Source organism: Eimeria tenella, genomic scaffold, assembly GCF_000499545.2.
Source record: "Eimeria tenella Houghton genomic scaffold, Eth_scaff114, whole genome shotgun sequence".
Lineage (NCBI taxonomy): Eukaryota > Apicomplexa > Conoidasida > Eucoccidiorida > Eimeriidae > Eimeria > Eimeria tenella.
The window spans coordinates 33,347-53,346 of NW_013541478.1; the positions used below are offsets into that span (position 1 = coordinate 33,347).

Consider the following 20,000-nt stretch of genomic DNA (forward strand, 5'->3'; position numbering starts at 1 on the left):
ACCCTAAACCCTAAACCCTTGCGGACCAGCTCTCCGTTGAAACCCTCAGTAACAGTGCCGTCTTCAGCCATAGTGGCATTATAAAATTCGGCGAAGTCAACGCGAGGGTTTGGCAGCAAGAGAGTCAAAAACTTAAAGGAAGAAACAACAAAAGCTTGCGGCAAAAACTGCAGCCAACCCACGTACACTTTGTCCCTGAGACGCACACAAACACCGAGGGTTTAGGGTTTAGGGTTTAGGGTTTACGGTCTGGGGCTTGGGGTTTACGGTTTGGGGTTTAGGGTTTGGGGTCTGGTGTCGTGTGCGCAGCAGAGGCAAAAATGAAAAACCTGAACTAGGGTTTAGGGTTTAGGGTTTAGGTCAAACAAAAGAGCAGCAGCTGCGTGGACTCTGCAGAATCTCGAGCAAGAAAGGAACCGGAAAAAGGTTCGCAGCAAAACGCTGAACCCTAAACCCTAAACCCTAAACCCTCGGGCTCACGTTATATCCGTGTATCCTGCTTTAATGGCTTTTTCCAAACCCGCAAGATCAGCAGTAAAAGTGAGTTCGTTATTTTCATCAACAGCAAAAAGTCTCAAAGATCTGGCCATAGTTTCTAGGCGTTCGCGAATGGGCACTGCTGCTGCTGCTGCTGTTACTGCTGCTGCTGCTGGGGCTGCTGCAGCGGAGGAGGGGGGGGCGCCTTGCTGCTGCTTAGGAGCAGAAGGCGCAGCAGCAGCGCTCGTTGGTGCTGCTGCTGGTGCGGCTTCTGGGGCTGCTGCTGCTGCTGCTGCTGCTGGAGTTGCTGCTGCGTCTGGGCCCCCACTGAAAACGGTTGGTGCTGCTGCTGCTGCTGTCTGGGGTGTCTCGACAGCTGGCGGTGCTGCTGGCGCTGCAGGAGGAGCAACAGCAGCAGGAACAGGAGCAGCAGCAGGAGGAGCAGCAGCAGCAACCGGGACGGTGGCAGGAGCCGCAGGAGCAGCAACAGCAACGGGAGCAACAGCAGCAACAGGAGCAACTGCTGCTGCTTGAGCTGGGACGGCAGTGGCAGCCTGCGGTTGCTGCAGCTGCGGCTGCTGCAGCTGCGGCTGTTGCGGCTGCAGCAGCAGCTGCTGCTGCGGCTGCGGCTGCGGCTGCACTGCAGGAGCAGTCAGGTAGGCTGCTGTTGCTGCGTTCGTTGCTGCAGCAGGAGTTGATGCTGGCAGCGTCTGCGGGGCTGCTGCAGCAGTTGCTGCTGATGGTGCTGCTGCTGCAGCAGGCGCAGCACCGAGGACAGCAGCTGCTGCTGGGAGCGCAGCAGGAGCTTCGTTTTGCTGCTGCAGCAGCGCGCCCTGCGTCTGCAGGAAGACCGTTTCGGGCTGTTCCCCTGCAGCGTGTGCGGCGCCGCCGCTGCTGCTGCTGCTGCTGCTGCTGCTGCTGCTGCTGCTGCGCCTCCTGTGGCGCCTCCTGCCGGAAGGCATGAGGTTAAGCAGGGCCATTTGGTCTTCTCCGTCTGTTGCTTTTGCTTCCAACTGAGAGAAAATAGAATTAAGTTTTGAAAGTCTGATTTGCTGCAGCTGCTGATGAATTGCTGCTGCTCTGTCGAGGAAGCCGTCCTGCTGCAGCAGGCGCTGTACGTACACCCCAAAGGCCTCCACTGCAGCAGCAAAAGCAGCAACAGCTTCATTTTCACTTTCTTCGAAGTCCCCCCGCAGCACAACGACGCTGCCAGCAGCAAAAACGTTGCTGCTGAGAGCAGCAGCAGCAGCAGTAGCAGCACTTTCTTCTTCTTCTTTTCCCCAGCCCAAAGCGCAAAAAAGAGAAACCAATTGTCTTCTTCTTTTCAGCAGCACAGCTTTAATGTCTAGCGAGTGGAAAGCAGCAGCAGCATCTGCTGCGCTCTGCTGCACCTCCTGCAGCAGCGCAGCAGCAGCGGCGTACGCTGCAGCCAGCTCCGCGTCCACCTGCTGCTGCTGCTGCGCTGCTGCGTACTGCTGCAGCAGCAAATTTAGAATCCCGGGGGCCCCCACGTGGCCCTGCCAGTTCTGCAGCAAAGTCTGCGTCACTGCCAAAGACAAAATGCAGTTTTTTGCTTCCACAAAAGACCCAATAAGTTTCTGGTACTGAGGGCCCCCGCAGCTGAGCTGGGGGCCCCCTGCTGCTGCTGCTGCTGCTGCTGCTGGCAGCTCGCACAGCGCCGGCGGCGCCTCTGCATGCATGCAAACTTGTTTGTTGTCTTTTGCGTCTGTCAACTTCGACAAAAGCTGCACCCAAGGAGAAGAAGGATGTTTTAAACTTTCCAGTTCCTGCTGCAGCACTTCAGCAACTGCTGCCTGTCCTTCGCAGGCTTCTTCCGACTGCAGCACGGCCTCTTCGTCCTCTGCTGCAGCCGCCTCCTCCGGCCCGCTGCTGCTGCTGCTGCTGCTGCTGCTGCGGAGGGAGAGCTCTGCAGCAGACAGCGGGGACAGAGAGGAGGCCAGCTGGGAGGCCCCCTGGCGCTTCGCAGCAGCAAACAGACACGGGAGAGGTGGACCACTGGTCAGCAGCAGAGCTGCCAGAGAGGTCAGCGCCAGCAGCCCGCTGCTGCTAGGCAGCCGCATCCTCGGGGGAAGCAGAAAAGAAAAGAAAGAAAGAAAATGAAGTGAAATAAAAGAAGAAAGAATAAATCCACTCAAAAGGACTCCGATATGCAAAACAATCCACAGAGACGCCAGCCACCGGCAGCCACTACCTGCAGCGCAGCAGCAGCAGAAAACAGAACAAACCCGCAAGTCTTGCTGCTGCTGCAGTGTCCAGACACAGCAATTCAAAAAGGGTATAAAAGAATATAAATAAATAGGAATGATGCAGCACAACGCGCCAAATGCACTAGCGCTTCCCAAGTCCAAAAGCTGAATTTCACTGGGGTGTACAGACACCCGACAGTCTGCAGTGCCGCGGGTATTCAGGTGTACAGACACCCCAGCACTCGCTGCAGAACCTGCAGCAAAAGGGCCCGCGCTGCGCTGCTGCAGCAGCAGAAACCAGCAGCAGCAGCAGCAGAGAGGTGACCAGTGGTCCACAGGTGCTGCAGAGCGGGAAAAAAGGCGTGAAAACGCGCGCGGAAAGCTGCAACCTGGTGCTGCTGCTGCTGCGCCGCTAAGGGTGGTCCGGGGGCTGATCTGCGCACCTGTTAGTACAATTGGGAAGCAAAAGAAGGGAAATGGAGAAAGGAAAGGGAAGGGAATTTGCAAGAAGTGGAATATCTTGATATGGGCTCAGGAACAGCATCGACGGCTTCGCGCTGCGGCGCAGCGCAGGAGCGGCGCGAGCTAGCTGGGGAGGAAAGCAAACTGCTGGCGCCTTAGAGGAGAAAAAGGAGAAATATAAATTGAAAAAGAGAAAGAAAGAAAGAAATATAACACAGAATGAAGACAAAGGGGGGAATTCAAAGAAGTTGAACGGCGTGGGGGAGTGGCCACTGGTGAGCCGCTTCCGCCGCGCTGGTCCGTTTTAGCCACAACGTTTCAACAAGTTTCGCCGCGAAAAGATTAAGGCTTTCTAAAAAGCCAAAATAGGGGAATTAAAAGAAGAAAGAAAGCTCTAAAAAGTCCTTCTTTGTGTGCCGCTGGGCGGCGCAGCAGCAGCAGCCTCGGGCTGCTACGCCTCAAGTGCGAACACAGCCGTTTCGCCCTTAATTTCCCTTTTTCTTTCTTCCTTTTCTCCTTCAAACCTTTTAAACTTTATTTAAATTCCAATTCAGATTATGAAAACCCAAAAAGCAGCAAAAGCCCGCCCCAGTTCAAGTGTGTTGCTGCGCGCCGCCGCTACCTGCCGTTGTGGGTCAGCAGCGCCGGGCCGCAGATTCCACAATATTTCGCCGTTTTTCTTCCAAATTTATCCTTTTAAATGCATTTTAAACTCATTTCCGGCTTTTTCCTCGTTTTTAAGTGCAAAAAGAGCCCCGGGAAAGCGCCTAAACAGCAGCAGCGCGCACAGCTGGTGGCTGCATCGGCGCCACACACGAGCGCTGCAGCAGCAGCTGCTGAAAGTGCCAAAATACCACTAAAACAATTCAAAACTTTAATAAATGATTTTTTTAAAATTTAAAACCTCAAGAGGAAGAGACTCGCAAGCTTTTGAACTCCCTTTTTGCTGCTGCTGCTCACAATCCATTCAAGTTGAATATTCAAAAGATCCATTTGAGTGTAATTCAACTTCTACTCATTCTGCACTTCTCCCCCAGCCTCACCCTCCACAAATTTGAATTAAGAAATAAAATAAACACCAGAAAGACAAAATCTCCCCCAAATTCATCTCCAGAAATTCCTCAAGTTACTTTCTTACACCAAACAGTTCCCCAGAGCCTGCAGAGGCCTCTGGGGGCCCCCGGGGGCCCCCAGTGGCACTCAGGGGCCCCCGGGGGCCCCCGCGGAACGTCAGGGGCCCCCTGGGGCCCCCAGGTACCTGCAGTGGGGGCCCCCAGAAGACCCTAGGGGCCCCTAGGGTACCCTAAGGGCCCCCGGGGGGCGCCGGGGGTTTTGGGGGGCCCCTGGGGCCCCCAGAAGACGCTAGGGGCCCCCCAAAGACTTTGGAGGCCCCCAGGATTGGCAGTTTTTTAAATGCTGAAGTGGGAAGTTTAGAGCGTTTTCAAAAAGAAGTCTGTCTTTTCAAATTGCAAAACAGAAATTGATTTGAATGTCTTGTGCAATTTGCTGCTGCTGCTGCTACCACTGCTGCTGCTGCTACTGCCGCTGCTGCTACTGCCGCTGCTGCTGCTGTTACTGCTGCTGTTGGTACTACTGCTGCTGCTGCTACTGCCGCCACTGCTGCTACTGCTGCTGCTACTGCCGCTGCTACTGCTGCTACTGCTGCTGCTGCTACTGCTGCTACTGCTGCTGCTGCGACTGCTGCTGCTGCTGCTGCTGCTGTTCTTGAGGCTAGTGCCCTTTTCCCCTGCTGCAAATAGGTGCTGCCCTGTGTGTTTAGACCTCTTCTTAGGTTTTGCAAATTCTCTTTGAAAAATAAAATCATTTTAGTTCATTTTGAAATAAATAAAATCATCTTAATTCATTTTGAAAAAAAAATGAATTAAGATGATTTTATTTATTTAAAGGCCCTCAAGGTTAACTCTTAGAAGGTGTCAATTTGGTTCTCTATAGCATTAAACCCTCAAAAGCATTCCAAACCCTAAACCCTAAACCCTGGAACGTAAACTTAAAACCCTAAAACGTAAACCCTAGAAGGAAAGAGGCGAAAACAAATAAACAGGGGCTATGGAGTGAAAAAGGACTAGTTCAACGAGCAACACTAAAACCCTAAACCCTAAACCCTAAACCCTAAACCCTAGAAGGAAAAAGGGGGGGAAATGAAAAGGGAAAAGGACTGGAAAAGGAAAAGTTAAACAAAGAGGAAACAACAGTCAAGCCCTCGCCAGCCTCAGCCCCGGAAAATGAAATAAATAAATAAATAAATAAAAGGACAAAAGCAACAAAAAAACACAAATGAAATGTTCAAACAAAGAGGCTTCAGACAAAAGGGCGAAAGCAAACAAATCAACAACTGGATGGATACATCAATCGACAACAAATCAATTAATTATGAATTAATTAATTGACTTACAACTAATTAATTAATGGATTCATTCAATCTAATTAAATAAATAAATAATTAATTAAATTGAATTAATTAATTAAGTTGAAAAGCGAGGAGGAGAAAAAGGATAATCTGATGTGAGCCATTTCACGGGATAGAACTCGTGGGAAAATTTCGATTCTTCAACAGTCACCAAACGCCAGCCGGGTCTGCAAAAAAAGGGAAAAAAAGAGAAAAACGAATTAAAAAAGTGAAAATAAATCACAAGACAAAAAGCAACAACAAAGGGACAAAACGAAGTTCGAAAATTAAAATTTTTGACAATGGCCACGGGGGCTGCCCGCGGTAGCCCAGGTGTCTGTACACCTCGCGGGTGTAGCGGCGCTTTCCTCTTTTCAGATTTTGATTTATAAACATGTATAAATAAGTATTTAAATTTATATTTATATTTATTTATAATAAATGTTTATAAATATTCATAAATATAAGGTTAAAATGCAGTTAAACACCTTCCGTCGTTCGTTGCGAAGCCGCAAGAACTCGTCACTATTTGGGGTGTATCTCCATCTTGCAGCAAAGAGTCGTAATGCAAGTGGCCATGAAAAGAAGCAGCAACCTGCAAATTAAATTCAAAATAAAACTTTTATTCTTTCAAATTCTCACTTAATGCTTTCTCCACTTCATTAAATGCTTCATTTAATTCTCTGGGACTTTCTACTAAACTCCCAATTCATCCTTTTGCTGAGGGCCCCAAAAGAAGGAAAAAGCTGCTGCTGCTGCTGCTACTGCTGCTGCCGCTGCTTCTGCCGCTGCTACTGCTGCTGCTAGTGTGCGCATTGTCTCGGTTTTGTTTCTTTGTGTTGAGATTTAGGTCATTTGAAAGAACATTTTAGTAGTATTTAAAAAACATTTAAAAGAGAAACTTACGTTGTACTTTTTCATCAAAGGCTGAAATCTTTCTCTCCACCTTTTGGGCAGTTGGAAGAGCGACACTGGGTTGTGCTGTACGTACACCCCAACACCCCCGCTCAGCAATTGTTTGAAACTGCAATTCTTTTACATTTTTATTTTAATTTAACTGTATTTAAATCAAATTAATAACTGGTTTTTCCCATTTGTTTGAACTACACACACAGCTGCAAGAAAAATGCTGAGTGGCAGCAGCAAGCAGCAGCAAGAGTTGTTCAGTAACAAACACAAAAACAAGAAGCAAAAAAAGAAATTGGGCTTTGAATTTAAATTTAATTAATTGAAAATAAATAAATAAGTAAATAAATAAACAAGAGTAATGGACGAGGAAATCCAAACAGAGAGAGCTCAGAAAGGCGAACACGAGAAACAAAAAAAGCGAAAAAAATGTCTAAACTGACAAGAGAGGAGCTTTACTAAATAAATAAACAAAAAGGAACATTTTGTCAGCCAAATAAGCAAAAAAGAAACAAAAAAGAAGAAAAAAAGAAAATTAAAAAGAAGTTGAAGCAGCAAATGGCCTACAGCTCGCATCTGCCTAACTTCCACTGTGTTTGTCTTGTCGTCTGCCTCCCCCCAATTGTCCCAATAAAACTGGTGATGTTGGAGAAGAAACTGCTGCTTAGCGCCTTCAGAAAGATCAAAAAATAAAAATAAATTAATTAATTAAAATTCGGACTTGCGCTGCGTTTTCGCGGCGCTGCTGGGGTGTACATAACACCCCAGCGCGCACGGGTGTAAGTACACCCCAGCGTGCAGAAACCGCTGGGGAAAAAACGCAAATCGGCGCCGTTTGTGGAAAATTAAATCAGAAAATGAACAATAAATGATGAATTAATTGTTAATTATTAATTAATTAATTAATGAGAAGATAAAGCAACAAGTGGAACAAAACCTCCACTGGTAGCTGTTCTGTGTTCAAGTTTGCAAATGCAAAACTTTTTCTTTTACCTTTTTCCATCCCGTCTTTCAATTCATTTTCAATCCACTCAAACTGTTCCTGTTAAAAAGCGAAAAAAAACCTTCAAGATTTATTTGAAATGAAATAAATCAACATGAACTGCACAAAACGAACAAGAGCTTCGCATGCGCACCGCAAAAGTGTCCGGCTAGCTGGCTAGCTAGCTAGCTTGCTAGCTAAGTAGGTAGCTAGCTAGCTGGCTAGCTAGCTATTTAGTTAACCAGCGAACTAGCTAGCCAGCCGCGCCATCTAGATCTAACTAACTCCTGAGACAGACACCCTAAATAGCTGGCTCGCTGGCAGGCGGTGCAGATAACCAGACTGCCGCACAGCCAGCTAGCTAGCTAGCCAGCTAGCCGGCTAGCTAGCTAGCCAGCTAGCTCGCTAGGTAGATAGCCACATACACACACAGACAGATAGAGAGCCAGAGTCCAAGCTACCTGCGTATTTAGCTAGCTAGCCAGCTAGCTAGGTATTCAGCTAGCTAGCTAGCTAGCTAGCTAGCTAGCTAGCTAGCCATTGCTTGCCTCTGCGAGTTCTTTGGCGTTTGTGTCGTCGTAAAGAACAGAAGAATTCGCAGCGACGAATTTGACGCCTCCGAACCAAAAGCTGAAGTGGTCCTTTCCTTCAAAACAAAAAAAAGGAAAACAAAAAACAAAAAATCAAAAATGGAAAAATTAATTTAAAATGCCGGACTTTGGCAAGAAAATGCGAGCCCTCGCTGACCAGCTAGCTGCCTAACTAGCTAGCCAGCTAGCCAGCGAGTCGGCTAGCTAGCTAGCCAGGCAGTTGGCTCGCTAGCTAGCTAGCTAGCTAGCTAGCCGGCAACCTAGCTAGCTCGCTAGCTGGCTAGCTGGCTAGCTGGCTAGCTAGCGAGCTCGTTGTTTGTCTCTGCCAGTTTATTCATTTAAATCTTTAAATCCATTAAAACTTTATTTCAAATTTAAAATGTTTACCCCACAATTGCTCATAGTCTGCAATTGAAGCTGCTGTGGGGGCGTTGCCCACGTCGTGGTTTCCGGGGAGCACGAGCTGTACGTACACCCCAAATCGAGCCGCGGGGGCCCAAAGAAGTTCAAAAGAATTTTAGTTTAATTTTAATTTAATTTTAGTTTTAATTTTAAATCGTTTTAAGTGGACTTTCTCAACAAGAATTCGACTTTGTTCAATCATTTGAAGTGGATACTTCTCGAAAGAAAAAACGCCTTTGGTCTACGGTTTTAGGGTTTAGGGTTTTCTAGGGTTTAGGGTCTAGGGTTTGGGGTTTTGTAGGGTTTAGGGTTTAGGGTTTCTAGGGTTTAGGGTTTAGGGTTTAGGGTTTAGACGCACCACTGGCACATCTTTGCTCGGTTTGTCAATGACATCTTTCAAGTCTTTTGCTTGTTGGTCCTGCGCGCACGCGGTGTACGTACACCCGATTTTGCATGCAGCCCATTTTCATTCAATTATTCAATTGGCATTTATTTTCCACTTTTCACTTTTTCTCAATTGATCAGAAAATTCCTAAATTGGAGTTTTGCACTTCAAAGAGGCCAATCTAGAAAAAAAACTAGCTCGAAAGATCTTTTTAAACAACCACTTGAAAATCTGCTCCAAACCCTAAACCCTAAACCCTAAACCCTAAACCCTAAACCCTAAACCCTAATATGGGTAGTCTGCAGCCCTGGCTTGCCCGGACGGCTCTGACTTCGTCCTGGAGGCTCTCCTGGCTGAGGGCCGGCACTGGCGCATGCACGAGGTCTCCCAAGATGGCAATAAATGCGGGTTTGGAGCTGAGGGAAGCTGCAGCAATAATGCACTCGGCAACTTGCTGCCGCTCCTCTTCCCAGGAGTTGTTGTTGCGGTAAAGACCAAACTGCAGACAATAAAACGAAAAAGAATGCAAAAAACCGCAGAAGAAGTGGCAATCGGGAGGCGAAGCACGGGTCACCGGGAGGAAGCGAAGCAGCTGAGGTGTACATACACCTCAACTGTGAGCTGGAAGCGGCGCACGAAAAACCCATTTGAGTCTTCCGTTGCCGTATTTCAGTTGATTTGAAGAGGAAATTCAAAAGAAATTGTGTTTGTTTTGTTTGTTTTCTTTCTTTCAAGCCAAAACCGCCAACAATTACCTGCGGATCGGCGATGAGCGCAAACGTGAACGGGCTGGACCATGTGAGTTGGTCTTCCGCCCCTGGGAGGGTGAAGGAAGTGTTTTGGACTTTAACGAGCATTTTAATTGAAGTCAAAAAGGAAAAAGAGTTAACAAAGAAACAAATCTATCTGAAAAGGGGCGGAAACGCCCTGGGTGAGCTGACAGGCGGTGTAGAACAAGGGTGGCTGCTGCGGCGCACGCAGCCTCAAATTGCGGCAAATTTCCCGGCTTTACTTATTTTTTAATTCATTTTTCATATTCAACAAATAAAGCTCATCAAGGGGGCCCCTAATTCCCGCAAAGTCCCGCCGACTGCCCGCTTCTGGGGGCCCCACGAAGGCGGCGGCGTCTTCGTTTGTTCAGAATTCAGGTGTACAGACAGCTCCGCCTCCTTTCCCACACCCTCCTTCACGCAACGCGACTTATGAAACTCCGTCAAATTAATTTATTTACTCTTTTCAAATTGTTTGAATGGGATATTGACAAGAGCTGCAGCCAATCCGCTCCAAGGGACAGCCCAGAGTGGCCGGCAAGTGAAAACCCAGCAAACTCCCGCCCCCAGTGCTGCTGCTGCTGCTGCTGCTGCTGCAGCAGCAGTAGCTTGTGAAGGGCAGTCGGAAAGAAGCTGCGAGCTTCGGCGTTTCTGGGGATAGGGCTGCGGTGTACGTACACCTCACGCGGGTGCACAGAGGGGAAGACCAGAGTAGATACACACGAAGTGTTAGAGTGGAGAAAAAAAGAAAAGTTTCACATTTTCTTTTGTTTCAAGTGTCTCTGGGTTGCAGCAGAGCTGCAGCAGCATCGGCAGCAGCAACAGCAGCAGCAGCAGCAAGCCTCGAGACTTTGCTTCGTTTCTTTTTGCTTTTTTTATTTTAATTTCATTTCTAATCCGGAAAAACCAGAAAACAAACTTTTTTCTCCTGAGGAGGAGTAGACCACTGGTCACCACCAATTTGCAAAACTTCATCTTTTTGTTTCATTTTTAAATTCTTTTTTGCTTCGAAACTTCTCAAGTGACCAGTGGTCCAGTTGCTCCGCTGCGGGTGCTGAGGTGTACGTACAGCTGGGCTTGCAGCAGTGCCTCCCAAATGCCAAAAAATATCCACAAGAATATTAATGCACAAAAGCTTCATCCCGTAGCAACAGCAGCAACAGCAGCAGCAGCAGCAGCTGCTGCTGCTGCTGCTGCTGCTGCTGCTGCTGCAGCTGCTGCTGCTGCTGCTGCTGCAGCAGCTGCTGCTGCTGCTGCTGCAGCTGCTGCTGCTGCTGCTGCTGCTGCAGCTGCTGCTGCTGCAGCTGCTGCTGATGCTGCTGCTACTGCTGCAGCTGCTGCTGCTGCTGCTGCTGCGGAGGCAGCAGCGACAGTGCAGCTCTCTCTTAGAGAGTTTTTAAATCCTTATTTGCCAAAGAGATTATTTCTGAAAATGCAAAAAAGTGTTTTTAATCTTTTAGAGAAAACCCTGAATACACCCCATGGCATTTTTTGCTTCTGTCATTTATTTTCCTTTCTCTTTTTCGTTTTTTACCTGGTATTCACATTGCCCCCCTTTCTTTTATTTTTTATTTTATTTCTTCCAACTTTGCCGCTGCCCTTTTTGCTCTTTGGTGAGCTGTCTGTACACCCGAGAACAGTCAAGCAGCAAAAGCAGCAGCCATTTGTGGGGTCTCGGGCCTCCAGTTTGCTTTCTGCGCTGCTGTTGCTGCTGTTGCTGCTGCTGCTGCTGCTGTGGCCGACGCTGCCGCTGTTGCTTTGCTGCTGCTGCTGTGGCTATCGCTGCTGCTGTGTCTGCTGTGCTGCTACTGCTGCTGCTGCTGTGGCTTGCTGCCTTGAATGCATTTTTCGCGGGTGCAGCTGAGGCTGCTGTTGCTGCTGCTGCTGACGCTGCATTTGGCGGCACAGCTTTCGCTGCTATTTTCTCTGCACAGAGCAACGCAGCAGTTGCTGCTGCTGCTGCTGCTGCTGCTGCGCTGCGTTACTGTTCTGCTGCTGGACAAAAGACAATAAAATTCGGAGATGTAGGCATTGGATATCTCCGCTTTCCCTTGGGAGGATCGGGCTGCTCAAAAAAACAAAAAACTAAAAGTGACAGCTTTGTGGGGTTGCAGTGTACGTACACCTCAAACGCTAGCTATGGCTAGCCAGGCATTCACCCATTTGCTGCTTTAGCTTTCATTCTAGCTGCCTGGCTAGCCAGACGGCCAGTTAGCTAGCTAGATACCTGGCTAGCTGCAGGCCAGCTAGCTAGCCACGTGAGCGGTAGAAGGTTGAGTTTACTGGGTGGGTTCTGGCTGACTAGCTAGCCGGCCAGTTAGCTAGCTACTCATACCCAAGCAGCTAGCTAGCTAGCTGGCTAGGGCTATTTAACCAGCTAGCTAGCTAGCTCGCTAGCTAGCTAAGTGGCTGGTCAAACAGCTAGCTAGCTGGTCAGTGCTGCAGCGCCGCTGGTGCGTGTGCTGGAGCGCAGTGTCTGTACACCCGAAGCGGAGCAGCTGGAGCTCCGCGTTGAAGTGTCTGCTGAACTTTTGGGATTAAATTGAATTTGAAAGTAATTAATTGGAAAAGAATTAAAAGAATTGTGGAATCCTACAGGAATGAACTGAGGCTGAAATATGCTCGAGGTCAAACTTTGCAAATACTGCTGCCGGCTGTAGGTGAGCGAGGGGGCGGGCGGGGGGGGCCCCTGAGACCAGGGGTAGAGTCCTGCTGCTGCTGCTGCTGCTGCTGCTGCTGCTGCTGGACATGCAGAGGCGAGGCGGAGGCGGCTTCTCCGGCCCTGTGCGGGGCGTTGGAGTGTCTGTACACCTTGGGCGTCTTCGGGGTCGCCTGGGGCTTCAGCAGCAACAGCAGCTGCTTCCGCTGCAGCGCGAGTTGCTGCTGCTTCTGCTGCTGCTGCTGCTCCCAGCTGCTGGTGCGCAGAGGGCTGCAGCACCTGGTACATTTCGTTCGACTGCAGGTGCTTTGGGACCTTCTGAACTCTGCTGCAGTTCTTGCCGGGGGCGCAGCAAGGAATGTGCATGCAAGTGCTGCTGCAGGTGCCATCAATTATGCTTTTGACGGTGCCTGCTGCTGCTGCAGCAGCTGCTGCACTGCGACGCGCAGACGGGGGCGGGGGCCCCACAGGAGGCATTAATTGCTTCCTTTCTAGGGAGAAAAAAAATGGCCTTGGCTCCATTGGCCTCGTAGAGGCAGACTCTGCCTAGAGGAGAGCAGCGCCTGCAGAACGGGGTGTACGTACACCCCAGCGCCCCAGCTTGCGGCCCCAAAAACGGAAACTTGCAAAAAAAGAAACTCAACTGCAGCCCGGCTGCCTCCGCTGGAAACTTTGAAAGAAAGTTAATTGAAAAGAAGTAAAACTGAGAAATAAATCTGAAGACGGAAAAAACGGAAAGTGGCAAAGTGCAGCTCCGCACACTGGTGTCCACAGAAAGCTCTCTGAGGAAACAACTAATGAAAGAATTAATTCTTTCGTTTTAAACTTTTTTCTTTTTTTATTTATGAATTTATTGCTGTATTTTGATTCGGTCACAGTTGCCTGTTTTCGGCATTTCAAAGCAGCCAATGCAGCGGCGCTTTGCAACTGCAGTGTCTGCTCTATCTCGAAGAAGTTGAACCCAGAAAAAGTCGAACACAGATGGTCTAAAAGAACATGTTTCTTTTCTTTATTCAATACTTTCCCAATAATTGAGTCCCTAAGCAAGTAGCAAGCAACAAACTAAGAGAGATCCTGCAGAAATATCTGAGTTCCAGCGTGCTCCTGTGCTGCGGAAACAATTGGATGGGTCTTGAGGCTTGTGCTGTACGGAAAAACTGTAAAAGAAGCTCTTGATCAACCAATTTAAACCTAATAAATGTTTAAATTCAATTAAAGTTGCAAATTTACTTTTTAAAAGGGAAAATATAGGGAAGATTACGGCCATTTCAGCGGCCGCTGCTGTTCTCGAGCTGCGCATGCGGTGCTTGCGTAAGTGTTTCCATTTCACTTACCTGAGTTTTAAATTCAAAAAAGTTCTAAAACACTTTTTAAATATAATTTATGTTAATTTTTATCTTTTTTTTTTGAAAATCTCTAGGAAGATTGTAAAAAATGTACTTCAGAGCAGCGGGCCCGCCAGCAGGTGACCTCCGGCTGTACGCTGGGCAGGCTGGCCCACGGGTAGAATCACTTTATTTTGCTTCAATTTGACTGTGAATAATAAAATTTTATCCTTTTTATTACAAAATAAATATAAATTATAATCCTGAAGTGCATTATTCCTTCGATTCTTCCCGCGGATCGCCTAGCGCTGGCAGCCCTGCAGGGCCAGATGTTGTTTTGAATATTTTGCCTGTCACACCGCGGCATTGCACGAAGCAAATAAGCATGCATGCAAAAATTATGAAAGTATTTACAATTCAATTAAACTCTGAGATTATTTTCATCGATTGTTCCGTGCAAATAGGGAGGGTCACCTCGACTCCTCCTGCTGAACTCAATGCCATTCAACACTTGGCTCATTTCGCTCATTTACTCTTGCTTTCCGAAGTTTTCTCTTTTTGCCACATATTTTGAGCCTTTAAGTATTTATTCTGTCTTCTATTTATGTTGCATGCAGACACGAGCACTCAGAAAAGTGCCAAACTCCGTTGAACTTGCGCATGCAACTTACTTCACTTGGGTCTTAGCCTGAAACTACCCGCACAACTGGCAAGTTTGTGCGGCCACAAACTCCCAAGCCATTCCAGTGGCATTTATTCATGAGGAAACAAAAATAGAACAAAAGTAAAATTAATTAAAGGGCGAAAGTTCAAGAAAATGAAAGAAATAAGCTGACCTCCCATTCACCGAAACTGTATGAAAGCAAAAGAACAAATTCATTCTTTAGCTGCTCAGAAAGCAGCGGCGAATAATCAAATTAGAAAATGAATTCAAATTATTAGAAGACTTCTGCATGCGCAAATGAAAAGTAGAAAATATAGAAAACAATTAATTCTTAAATTCCGGATTATAAACAAAAACGAAAAACAGACAGTCTTGGAAATTTCAAATGTGCAAAACATTCAGAAATCGGCAACTGGTGTTCACCCAAAAGAACCTCGATAGGTGAAAAACTTTAGTGCAAAACACGAAGCAGAAAAGTTGGAAATGTTACTGAAGTCATTTAAATGAAAAAGGAGAATTAAATAATAAAATTAAACGACTAAAACTATTCTTTAGAGGAGCTCCGGCTCTTTATTTGCAACACAGCTCCAAAATGAGCTCTCCTGTTATTTTTTTTGATTCTGAATTCAAGAAAATGCGAAAAAACAAACTTGTGAAATCACAACTGCTGTTCCCCATGCCTATTTATTCATTATTTCGACAGCTAAGCGTATCAACAAAAGTGCAAATAAACATCTTCTGCGGAAGCTCGGCGAAAACAAAAACAGAAACTCCAACTTTCGTAGTTTTTACATCTTTAAATTCATTTTTCCTGAAAACAAATGCGAAAAAGTGAATAAAGATGCTTAGATATACTTCTTTTTCGGTTGTCACAGGGGAAAAAAATACAAAAATTTGCAAAGCTGCAGCAAGTAACTTTGTGCCCAGCGACTCACGAGTCTGTTCAACAACTTGAACTGAAGCAAATAATCCCATTTCTTTTGCACTTTTGGAAAAACAGAAAGAAGTAAAATGCTATTTTACGACAAAATAAGCAATTACCACCTCATCAGCAATGCAGATGCAGCAGCAGAGCTGCAAACAGAAAGATGAATTAACAAATGAATCGGAAACTGGCAAACAGCCGGCGAGAAAACACGGAAACAATGTGCAGAAAAAGGAACAGATGCATGCATTTGAAGGATAAATCAGATCAAATCAAATCGACGATGAATACAGGCTGAAATAGGCGAAAGAGGTAATGCCCGCACACCCGTAGCAGCACACGCCCAAAGAGCCAAATTCCCATGCAGCAGGACCACCAGGAAGCAAATAAATAAATTTAAAAATATTATTGTTGTTAAAATAGAAGAGAAGACGCGAAGAAAGACACTGGACCCCCGAAGATCCTGCAGTTTTCATTTTTTGTGAATTCGCCTGAGAGCCAGAGGCAGCAGCTTCTTTCTCTTCTGCCTTCTGCTGCTTTCCTGGCCAGTTTACTTGTGCATCTTTTTCTGGAATTAAATTCAATGTGCAAATGTGCTGCATTAGATGAAGTTGAGCTTTCAGTTTGCTGCTCATGTTTCTGCTTCTTGCTGCTGCCGTTTGTGCTCAGCTTCGACTTTTCTCTTGGCTTTATTTCGATCTATTTTGCAAACTAAAACTATTAATTAATGCACATCGGAGTCCCCAGCCCTGTTTGCTGTTGCTGCAGCCGCAGCGGCTGCTGCTGGGCAGAGAGCAGCGCAGCAGCGCCGCCCTGCTGCTGCGCCCGGTGCTGCTGCTGCAGCACATCGGGAACAAATGCAGAAAGTAAAAGAGAAAGGGAAAAGGAAAATCAATTACACACTCTGGAGTGGAAAAAGGGGAAAAGAGAAATGCAACAAAAGCCCTGCTGGCTGAAAGAGACATGTACATGTACCCCCAGGGACAGCAACTCCTCCTCTTCGGGGCTCCGGGTAATCTTATTATTCTTTTGATGACAAAAACCCAAAATAATAAATCTATTTATTAATTTGGAGCACTTGGAGAGCCCTAGAAAGCGTGGAGGGCGTCGCGGGCGTCAGACACGCGTGGCAGAAGCAGCAGCAGCTCGACTATGCCGCTGTTGCTGCTGCTGCTAGCAGCAGCAACAGCAGCAGCAGCGGCTGCTGCAGCTGCTGCTGTTACTAGTCGGTTGCGAGGGGCAGCGGGGTCTTGGAAGTGCTTTTGTTTCCGCGTTTTTGACGAGAAGTAGAAATAAGCGCAAGAAATAGTAATCATTTTGTAATTTTACCTGCCTATACACCTCAGTCAGGCGCTGAACGACTCCTCTGCTGCCGCTCCTTCTGTGGCCGCAGGGCTCTGTGGGCATCTTGCCTTTTGCTGCTGGAGAGAAGCAAAATTCATTTCTTTTCTTTTCTACTTTTCGCATCTACTCAACAGAGCCAACCCGGCGCTGTGCCCCTTACAGACACCCGCCTCCTTGCAGCAGCAGCTGCTGCTGCTGCTGCTGCTGCAGCATTTCATGCTTCTTCTTCTGGCCCTCTATCTGCCCCTTTAGCCACACTGCTCTACGCACTGCCCATTTTTGCGCTACATCTGTAGTTGCATACTCAGTTGGCGCCTCCGGGCTGTTGCTGCTGCTGCTGCTGCTGGAGGCCCCTGCTGCTGCTGGAGGCCCCTGCTGCTGCCTTGGGTTGCAGCGCGAGCGGGCACAGCTTTCCGCTGCGCGGGGAGAGCAGCAGCAAGTGTCTCAGCCGCATGGCTGGACCTCCAGACTGAGGCCTCCGTAGCTTTTCTGTACAGCAGCTGCAGCAGCTGCAGCGGCTGCAGCAGCAGCAGAGCCACAAACTGCTGCGGACTGCAGCAGCAGATCTGCCCCGGACGCGCGCGAGCGCAGCGAGCAGCTGAAGGAGCAGCAGCAGCAGCAGCAAAACAAGGACTGCAGCAGAGAACAGGAATATGTACCAACCTAGGCCGGCAGCGGGAGTGGGGCGCCCGCGCCCCGCTGCGAGCAGCAGCAGCAGCAGCAGCAGCAGCGCGATTTCAGCTGCTGCGCCCCATAGAAGAAACTTCGCCGCACCCACTGGGGCACTGGCCCGGGGGCCCCCCGGGGTCGGCAGCACTGCAGCAGCTGTGGGGGGCCCCCCAGGGGGGCCCCCAGGGGCCCCCGGTACCTCTCCCAGCCGCCCCAAGACTTTAGATGCGCTGCTGGGTTCTATAATGCTGCGGGATGGCCCCGCGAGCCGCAGCGCGCCAGCAGCAGCACAAGCTGAGGGTTCTGCTGCTGCTGCGCTTCAGCAGCACAGCAGCAGCAGCGTGGGGGTCCCCGGGGGCCTCCTGGCGGGCCTGGGAGGCGGCAGTTCTCCAGTTGCTGCAGCAGCAAAAGTCGTTGCTGCTTCTGCTGCAGACATCTCTGCAGCCAAGAGCAGCAGCCCGGCCACTGCGCCCACGCGCAAGCGCTGGGACTTGCCTGCTGCAACGGCTGCAGCAGACGACAGCAGCAGCAGCAGCAGCAAGAGCCCCGTCGCCGCTGCAGCAGCGCGCGGGCAGCAGCAGCAGCAGCAGCGGCGGCTGCCCCTTGCCAAGGGCTCCCCGCTGGGGCTGCAGGGCTCTGGGGGCGCCACCCCCAACAGTCTTGCTGCTGGTTTCTTTGCCCCTGCTTCAGCTCCCCCCAAAGATGACACTCCTGCTGCTGCTGCTGCTGCTTCTCTCTTCACGAGGAACATCTCGCAGCAGCAGCAGCACGACGCCCAGCAGCAGCGCCAGCAGCAGCAGCAGAAGCCGACTCTTTGGGGGCTCAAGCGCGTGGGGGCTGCTGCTGCGGGTGGTGGGGCAGCGCCTGCAGCAGCAGCAGCAGCAAGGGGAGACGACAGCAGCAAAGCTGCACTGGGGTCTGTCTTGGCAGATGGGACTGCTGCTGCTGCTGCTGCTGCTGCTTCCCCGTCTAAGGGCAGGGAAGCAGCAGCAACGGCGCAGAGCGAGGAGCCGGGCGCAGCTGCAGCCCCGGCGCCATCATCAGCAGCAGCAACACCGGCAGCAGCAGCAGCGGAGCCGCCTGCTGCTGAGGCCAGGCAAGGCCCGGTCTACACGCTGCAGCAGCTGCTGGCAGTCCACCTGCTGCAGCGGGAAGCAGATGCAGCAGACGTTAAGGCTGTGCGCTCGCTGCAGCGGCCGGACCACCCCACAGCATTCTTTGCTGCTTCTCTCGAGTCGCTGAAGCAGCAGCAGCAGCAGCAGCAGCTGACGCATGCAGCGCGACCTGTACGTGAACCACATCGGCTGCTGTGGCTGAGGGCAGCAGCACACAGACGTGCCGCTGGTCGCTGCAGCAACAGCACTCGCAACAGCAGCAGCAGCAAGAACAACAGCAGCAGCAGCAGCAGCATTTCTAGCAGCCTTTTCGTTTAGCTGCGTGTTTGTGCGCTGTGCTCTTTGCAGGAGGGCCTAACCCCTGGCAGCAGCGAGCGTCCCGCCGCCTACGCTCGAGGAGCGGAGCAGCAGCAGCAGCAGCAGCAGCAGCAGCAGCAGCAGCAAGGGGCCTGGATGGCGCGGGGCCCCGGCGAGGAAGCAATTCGCCGAGGGCCAGAAACAGAGGGCCTGAGCCCCGAAGTGCATAGGAGGTTTCCAGCCAGTGAGCCCCAAACCCTAAACGCTAAACCCTAAACCCTAAACCCTCGAAGGACAGAAGTAGGTCAGAAAAGAAGGGGACAAAAGGAGGCAGCAGCAGCAGCTGCTGCTGCTGCAGCGAAGAGGGAACAGGGGCAGAAATAGGTTAAAAGAAACAGGTTTTAAGAGGCAAAAACAAGAAATAAAAAGGAGACAGAAAGAGGAGACAAAGTATTTTCAAAAGAGACAAAAAGTTTATTTAAAGGAGACAAAAAGTAGATTCAAGAGAGGCAAAAAGTATATTTAAAAGGGGAGAAGAGTTTAGAATTAGAGGAGACAAAGAGAGGCAGCAGCAGCAGCAGCAGCAGCAGACTTGAAGAGGCCAGAAGTGGGGCAGCAGCAGCAGCAGCAGCAGCAGCAGCAGCAGAGGGTACAAATAGGCAGAGACAGCAAAGGGCTGAAAAGAGACAACTGCAATTTTGACTGAGAAATGAAAAGGAGACGAAAAGATAAAATAAAATTATAAATTATAAATTATAAATTAGAAAGTAAAAGTTAGAAAGAGATGGGAAAAGGTGGAGACGGAGAGAAGAAGCAGCAAAAAAGCAGCAGCAAAAGAAGCAGCGGCAAGAGAAGCAGCAGCAAAACAAGCAGCAGCAAAACAAGCAGCAGCAGTGTCTCAAAGGCATTCAAATTGCTGCTGAAAAGCAGACAGTCTAGAAATAAAAAGGAGACAACTTGGAAATAAAAAATAAACAATTTAGAAATAAAAAGAAACACTTCAGAAATAAAAAGAAGACAATTTAGAAGTTAAAAGGAGACGGTCTAGAAGCAGGAGCAGCAGGAGCAGCAGCTCAGCAGCAGCAGGGCCACAGAGGCCTTGATATGGACTTAGCAGCAAAATGGAAAATTCAGAGAAGGAAAATAAATTAGAAGTAAAAATGGACCAGGCTCCTGTCTTTGTCGAATTTGCGTCCATTTATTTCTGCTGTTTCTGCTGCTGCTGCGGCTGCTGCAGCTGACAAGGCCCACGGCGAGCTCCCCGAAGCAACTGCGGGGGGCCCCCTGGGGGCCCCCCGAGGGTCTTCTCCGCTGCACCTGCGGGCTGGCGGGCCAGCGGGGAGCGAGGGCGAGGGGACTCTGCAGCAGCAGCAGCAGCAGCAACCGCGGTTGCCCTTTGCTCGCCGAATGTTCG

At 49.2% G+C, this 20,000-nt stretch overlaps 4 protein-coding genes across 4 annotated transcripts in view; 1 reads left to right on the plus strand and 3 right to left on the minus strand.

Annotated features, from left to right (window-relative positions):
- ETH_00027620 (uncharacterized protein) overlaps positions 1-2,558 on the minus strand; it is a gene marked incomplete at both ends in the record, with an annotated part of 7,696 nt that extends 5,138 nt beyond the window's left edge. The window contains 2 exons of the mRNA XM_013372950.1: positions 27-195; positions 481-2,558. Of these exons, the coding sequence (XP_013228404.1) occupies positions 27-195; positions 481-2,558 (2,247 nt within the window). The remainder of the gene's footprint in view (positions 1-26; positions 196-480) is intronic.
- Positions 2,559-7,974: 5,416 nt separating this feature from the next.
- ETH_00027625 (serine/threonine protein phosphatase, putative) lies at positions 7,975-9,675 on the minus strand (the record flags this gene model as incomplete). Its single annotated transcript, XM_013372951.1, has 5 exons — positions 7,975-8,087; positions 8,419-8,494; positions 8,792-8,851; positions 9,141-9,317; positions 9,574-9,675. The coding sequence occupies 5 exons, from the start codon at positions 9,673-9,675 to the stop codon at positions 7,975-7,977; spliced, it is 528 nt and encodes a 175-aa protein (XP_013228405.1).
- Positions 9,676-11,393: 1,718 nt separating this feature from the next.
- ETH_00027630 (uncharacterized protein) lies at positions 11,394-12,769 on the minus strand (the record flags this gene model as incomplete). The annotated part of the gene is made up of 2 exons (XM_013372952.1): positions 11,394-11,653; positions 12,223-12,769. 2 exons carry the CDS (start codon positions 12,767-12,769, stop codon positions 11,394-11,396), a joined length of 807 nt encoding a protein of 268 aa, XP_013228406.1.
- Positions 12,770-17,158: 4,389 nt separating this feature from the next.
- The window catches only part of ETH_00027635 (uncharacterized protein), a gene marked incomplete at both ends in the record, with an annotated part of 9,536 nt that continues 6,694 nt past the window's right edge, over positions 17,159-20,000 (plus strand). Inside the window, 3 exons of the mRNA XM_013372953.1 lie at positions 17,159-18,460; positions 18,638-18,830; positions 19,824-20,000. The exon at positions 19,824-20,000 is cut by the window's right edge and continues 1,899 nt beyond it. Of these exons, the coding sequence (XP_013228407.1) occupies positions 17,159-18,460; positions 18,638-18,830; positions 19,824-20,000 (1,672 nt within the window). The remainder of the gene's footprint in view (positions 18,461-18,637; positions 18,831-19,823) is intronic.